The sequence below is a fragment of the Salvelinus fontinalis genome, unplaced genomic scaffold, assembly GCF_029448725.1.
Source record: "Salvelinus fontinalis isolate EN_2023a unplaced genomic scaffold, ASM2944872v1 scaffold_0280, whole genome shotgun sequence".
NCBI classification, from domain to species: domain Eukaryota; kingdom Metazoa; phylum Chordata; class Actinopteri; order Salmoniformes; family Salmonidae; genus Salvelinus; species Salvelinus fontinalis.
Window position 1 is genome coordinate 222,558 of NW_026600489.1, and position 7,085 is coordinate 229,642.

The following is a 7,085-nucleotide window of genomic DNA, read 5'->3' on the forward strand; positions in this document are numbered from 1 at the left end:
GTGGCTAGCTTCACAACATATAACCCGGTCCGGTCGAGCATCACTAGCCAGATGAAGCTAGCTGACTGCTTTTAACGCTAGCGGTGGGCAACAGGGCTAAGTAGCTGCCTAGCTATTTATTTTCATGAACTGAAGTTTAATTTCATTAGGCGAACAACAAGTGGCTACCTAGCTAATACTTACTCACAAGGATTCCTAAATCATTGCTAAGAATAATGAAAATGACTGCAGTTTCAACTGGTCATTGTTTTCAGGCTGGTTGTATTGGTGCTAGCTATGTACCAAGCTAAAGCTAGCTAGCTACCCCAGAAGTTGCGGTCGAATAAATAATGCTTTATTACCAACGCAGTATTGTAAACACATCGTTCGTGGCCAGTGTTTGCTTGTTTGCCAGCTTTGACAGTGCTACTGATAGTAGTGGTGGCGCTTGGCTTGCACGTGCAAATTCGGAACACACAACATTCTATAATAGAACTGTGTTATTTGACGTGTCAAATTAAAAGCTTATTTAACGCGGCAAATTGTGTTATTGCCAAATAGTATTTTTTGATGTGTATCTTTTTTGACAGGCAAAGACCCAAACGGCGTTTATGTCGTGAAGCTAATAGCAGTGACGCTGTTACTGTGTAACTCCGGTAGGGCAACATCTGAAAAATAGCGCACTGGTAGTGTGTACCGGTGCTCGACCAGTATCTTGGTGTTAATGGATTTCGCATTTGAGTTGTCTCCCTGAAATGTTCTTACTCTTTCAAATGACTGCTCGACTTGTTGGCTGCTCGATCCACACAGCAGACATTGTGGGCTAGGTTAGGAATGCTGTGTTGCACGTGTAGCACCAAATTGTCCGGGGCATCATTACGTCATGTGCTTACGTTATATAGGCATGTGTCAGCTTTGACATCGGTTTTGCACATAGGCGTTAAACTAGACATCCGGCCGATACCGACGTTGGCATTTTTAGCTAATAACGTCCGATTCCGATATGTTCACCGATATATCGTGCATCCCTACTGTACAGCATTACCTATGAATTGTGGATCAATGACATGGGGTATCAATTTACTCAGTGACACCCACAGAACACAACTGTGAAGAGTATAAACAAATATTAGCATTGTAGCTCTTATTGCGTGACTTTGACTGTGGGAAGTCAGCGTATTGTGCGTATTGACATTCATATTGCACTGTACATTGTGGATCAATAAAATGGGATATCAGTCTACTAATGGAAACCCACAGAAAACAACTGCGAATAGATTACACAAATATTTGTGTTGTAGCTCATATTGCGGGACTCTGAAACAACTGTGAAATGATCCACATTTATTGTACCAGTCAAGCTATTATGTGTTTGTTGAACACTATTCCAGAGGAAAAACAATACAACATGGATGTTTCGGAGTCTGAAAACTCTGAGGAGAACTTCGGTACTGATACTCCATTTCATTGCTCCACATTCCAACACTCCAACCTTGTTTCGCATTATCTAGTCTAAATATGGCATGATTCCACTATTTGTATCCATTTGTATCACTTTCAGAGGGACTTTTATTTAAAAGGCGAACTGCAAATTCCACAACACATAACCCGGTCCGGTCAAGCGGCACTAGCCAGATGAAGCCAGCTACCTGCTTATAACGTTAACTTGGGGGAACAGGGTTAAATAGCTGGCTAACTTGTTTAGTTCGTTATCTAGCTAGCTAGTTATTTTAATGAACTGACGTTCGATTTCAATAGGACAACAACAAGTGGTTGCCTAGCTAATATTTAGTCACATGGATTCATAAATCAATACTAAGAATATTGAAAATGGCTTCAGTTTCATCTGGTCATTGTTTACAGGCTGGTTGCATTGGTGCTCGCTAGGCACCAAGCTAAAGCTAACTACCCCAAAAGTTGCTAATAACATCTGCATTAAAATATATTTGCTAACATTTTTGATCCTGCTCGTTTGATCCTGATCTTATTTAAAATGCTAACACAGACGTTGTCCCATTCAGTCAAACAAATAATGACTTATTACCAACGCAGTATTGTAACTACATCGTGGCCAAGGAGTATGCCTGTTTGCAATCTTTTATTTATTTTTTACAGCAGCTTTGACAGTGCTACTGATCGTAATGTTGGCGCTTGGCTTTGCACGTGCAAATTAGGCACACACAACAATACAACTTTTTTATTTGACATGTAAAATTAAAACCTTATTTGACTCATCAAATAGTGTTATTTGCCATGTTTTTTTTTGACACGCAAAGAGACAAATGGCTTTCCATATTCAACAATCTAAGCCAACTGCCAACCCAGTCTGTTTTTCCCCATAGTTGCTTAGGCGTCGGTTGTGTTGCTAAACAACCATTAAGGTTGACTCTCAGGCAAGATGAAAATGACTACATCGACCATGATCCTTTGCTTGTTACGGCCACTTTCACCATGATTGTTAGCTATTTTTGTTGTGCCATTTAGCAACATGACGCCTGAGATAGTAGAGAAAGGAATTACATTAGGCAATGAATAATTCAATATATAACGTCCACACAGCACCGTCGACCAATCGCGTTCTCATTGTTATGCAGCATCACGTGGCTGCTAAACTAATCACCCAATCCCTTCTCAAAGTCAGGGTATGAGTCGAGAAAACTACCTATTTTCCGCGAAAGTATATACTGACTAAAGTGGAAAAAATGTATCAATAATTTGGGTTAGAAAAAATAAATGTGTTTATAACAAGTAATATCTTGTGTTGAGTACTTCAAGACATTGACTTTAATGTTCCAAAATTACTTTTATGATAGGTAGTAAAAAATAATGTAAAAAAAAATACCAAGTCTATATTATGGTAAGAACAGCTCAAATAAGCAAAGAGAAACAACAGTCCATCAGTAATTTAAGACATGAAGGTCAGTCAATTCGGAAAATGTCAAGAACCAACAAGCGCTATGATGAAACCTGCTCTCATGAGGACTGCCACAGGAGATGAAGACCCAGAGTTACCTCTGCTGCAGAGGGTATGTTCGTTAGAGTTAACTGCACCTCAGATTGCAGCCCAAATAAATACTTTACAGAGTTCAAGTAACAGACACATCTCAACATCAACTGTTCAGAGATGACTGCATGAATCAGACCTTCATGGTCGAAATACTGTAAAGAAACCACTACTAAAGGACACCAATAAGAAGAAGAAGCTTGGAGGAGGTGTGATGGTGTGGGGGTGCTTTGCTGGTGACACTGTCTGTGATTTATTTAGAAATCAAGGCACACTTAACCAGCATGGCTACCACAGCATTCTGCAGCAATACGCCATCCCATCTGGTTTGCACTTAGTGTGACTATTATTTATTTTTCAACTGGACAATGACCCAACATTCCTCCAGGCTGTGTAAGGGCTATTTGGAGTGCTAAATCAGAGGATCTAGCCTCCACAATCACCCGACCTCAACCCAATAGAGATGGTTAGGATGAGTTGGACCGCAGAGTGAAGGAAAAGCAGCCAACAAGTGCTCAGCATTTGTGGGACCTACTTCAAGACTGTTTGAAAACCATTCCAGGTGAAGCTGGTTGAAAGAATGCCAAGAGTGTGCAAAGCTGTCATCAAGGCAAAGGGTGGCTACTTTGAAGAATCTAAAATCTAAAATCTATTTTTATTTGTTTAACACTTTTTTGGTTACTACATGATTCCATATGTGTTATATCTTCACTATTATTCTACAATGTAGAAAATAGTAAAAAGAAAGAAAAACCCTTGAATGAGTAGGTGTGTCCAAACTTTTGACTGGTACTGTAGATATTAAATTGTGTTAGATATTTCTGAGTGTAATGTGCCAGGTGGGACAATCTTGACTTCCTATGATGTTTAGATGTGCTGTCTGTAATCATACAATGTTTTCTTAATACTGATTTGCAAAGTCTTTATTACATTTGTCAAACTGTGTGATGAAGAAACAAGTACAGTATTGGAGTTGAAAATAAGTTAGTTAATAGTTAGTCAAGAGAGGAAATAACACAACTCAAATAAATATTTTAATCTACCTTATTATACATTAAATAAATAACTGATAACCATTTTAGTCAGTGGACAGCACAGCTTGAAACCACATAAATTACATAGCTAATAAATACATAAACATACATGCTGTTCAGCTCAGCTGTAACTATGATTAACAATCAGATGTATAATATGAAAAAATTGTACAATGCGCAAAAAACTTGTGGATTATTAAGCCCCTTATGAATTTTTTTTTCATGATAAAAAAATTGATGCAAGCACCCAATGAAGTCTCCTGATATGCAGATATAGATAGATAATTGGCTGTTCTTGTGATGACAGTTGCCTACTGATGTCAGTGTTGTCACCTCAGAAGAGTCCGTTTCTGGTGGTGTACTGTACATTGTAAGATCTACGTCTGTGCCAGCGTCTCCTTACAGCTGCACAGCAGCCACATAGCATACACTGCAAAAGAAAGATGGGGTGGCATGATTCACATGCAAAATATCATTGCAGAAATTAAACAGCTTATTGGATGAAATACTTTGTAAACTATTTTCACAGTACACATGTGAACACAAGCCTATACGTACACATAGCAGGATCCACAGGGGTACCAGAATGATAGCGATGCCACAAGGAATGATAATGGCCAAAGCCCAGCCAGGAAAACCTCCAACACTTGTGGTATTGAAAGGAGTGGTCAGCAAAAGGGTAGGAAGCGGTGTGGTGCTGGTAGTTGTTGTTGGGGCAACAGTGGTGGTCAGGAGACCTAGAATAGAAATGAAAATACATTTTAGAGGGATTATAAACTTGTAATATGTCATATAACATAGATATATACGTGTTTTGGAGATTGAGTATTATACACGTTACATGGTGTTTGATAACTCACTGTCATAAAAAAACACAGCAATGACAACCGTATGGTAACAAAAGCAGCATACCTGAGACTTTTAAGACTTCCTGTAGAAAACTACTAGGGTGGTTGACATCGTCCTCTTTGTATACATACGTCACGTTTGCTCTGATTTCAGTGCCATAAGCACTGTGGACATAAAAATGGGTTTTGTGTGAGAGTTAAACATGCTCCCTTCATCCTGTTTAGCTGTACAAGCAGCAGCTAAATGAAATCTGCAGAAATTCTAAAGAGTGCAGTTGAGAAAGATGGGTTGGTTCAAGGATATGACGTTGGACTTACATGAAGTCGGCGATGGGAAATTGAAACTGGTTGCCGTTTGGTTCACTGAGAAGTTGACGAAGCTAAAAGGGGACAAAACATCAAGTTGTCAACTACTATCATGACCTGAACTTGACCATGGATGTATCTTATGTATAGAAGTACAGTATCTTACTAGTGTGTTAATTGAATCCTGTATCTGGACGTAGGTCTCATTGGTGAATGTGAGTCTATTACTTAGAGACTCCAGGGTTACATTGGTTATTTTGAAACCAAGGTTGATGGCAAATGAAGTATCTGAAAGTTCTGTGAGCACACAAAAAAATGGTCACAATAGCAACAGATCAAATGAACTGCTACAATTTAGGAGTTTCAACAACATTAAAAAAACATTCAAGAAGTATTTAGATAGCAGGAGCAGTTGAATGTGTACCTAATAAGAAATGATTTTAGAGAGTGGAAGTAAATGTCTTCATGAAGCCTAATTTCTTAAACTCACTGGTATAAGTTGCATTCTGGAAGGTGGTTTGAGTGGTCTTGGATTGAAGAGACAGTTGCTTCTTGACGGCACCAAGGACATCATCCTCAGTGGGGACTGGTGTTTTGAGGTTGAATATCAGTTTAACATAAACCACGGCTGTGCCAAATCTAAGAGAAAATAATAATACATGGAAAATTACATTTCCTAAAGAAAATGTGTGTGCTTGCTAGCTTGTCTTAAAGTATTTATGATTGTAAAATAAGTCATAGTAGTGGCAGTCAATACAGTAGTAATGGTAGTGACTGGTTATAATTGGAAAAAGTAGGTAGATGGAAAGATTGATTGATGGATAAGGATAGGATAGGATAGCCTGAACATATGAAAGTTGGTTTGGTCTCTCTAGCTTGAACGGTTCAAGAGTAAATATTCTTTTTGGTAGGTTATTATATGCTAATTTATACTCAATTAAATTGTTTTAGTTTAGAAAATGTTAAAATAATTAGAAAAAGTATCTAAGAAATCTAGTGGTCTTGCCTTCAGCAAGCACATTAATAATAATGGATTGGATTTATATTGCGCCTTTTGACCGATTGATGTACTCAAAGAGCTTTTCTAAAGAAAGGTTGACATTTTGGATGCTTTTATTAAAACATCAGTAGTTAACGACACAAGCATGGATGTACATGGTTCATTGCTGCAAAGGTTCCTCGATTGACAAGGTGTTCATTGAATTGTATGAAATAATTATAACGAATGATGTTGCTTACCTAGTTGTTGATGTCACTGAAGTCAAAAGGGTAGGAAGTGGTGTGGTGCTGGTAGTTGTTGTTGGGGCAACAGTGGTGGTCAGGAGACCTAGAATAGAAATGAAAATACATTTTAGAGGGATTATAAACTTGTAATATGTCATATAACATAGATATATACGTGTTTTGGAGATTGAGTATTATACACGTTACATGGTGTTTGATAACTCACTGTCATAAAAAAACACAGCAATGACAACCGTATGGTAATGAAAGCAGCATACCTGAGACTTTTAAGACTTCCTGTAGAAAACTACTAGGGTGGTTGACATCGTCCTCTTTGTATACATACGTCACGTTTGCTCTGATTTCAGTGCCATAAGCACTGTGGACATAAAAATGGGTTTTGTGTGAGAGTTAAACATGCTCCCTTCATCCTGTTTAGCTGTACAAGCAGCAGCTAAATGAAATCTGCAGAAATTCTAAAGAGTGCAGTTGAGAAAGATGGGTTGGTTCAAGGATATGACGTTGGACTTACATGAAGTCGGCAATGGGAAATTGAAACTGGTTGCCGTCTGGTTCACTGAGAAGTTGACGAAGCTAAAAGGGGACAAAACATCAAGTTGTCAACTACTATCATGACCTGAACATGACCATGGATGTATCTTATGTATAGAAGTACAGTATCTTACTAGT

At 38.4% G+C, this 7,085-nt stretch overlaps 1 protein-coding gene across 1 annotated transcript; it reads right to left on the reverse strand.

Moving 5' to 3' along the window:
* Nucleotides 1-3,891: 3,891 nt before the first annotated feature.
* On the reverse strand, nucleotides 3,892-6,989 carry LOC129845332 (uncharacterized; the record flags this gene model as incomplete). The annotated part of the gene is given in 9 exon segments (XM_055913217.1): nucleotides 3,892-4,447; nucleotides 4,576-4,754; nucleotides 4,930-5,030; nucleotides 5,184-5,245; nucleotides 5,338-5,468; nucleotides 5,662-5,810; nucleotides 6,411-6,498; nucleotides 6,674-6,774; nucleotides 6,928-6,989. Coding segments are annotated over 9 exon segments (969 nt in total), but the record flags the coding sequence as incomplete, so codon positions are not given.
* Between the last annotated feature and the right edge of the window lie 96 nt (nucleotides 6,990-7,085).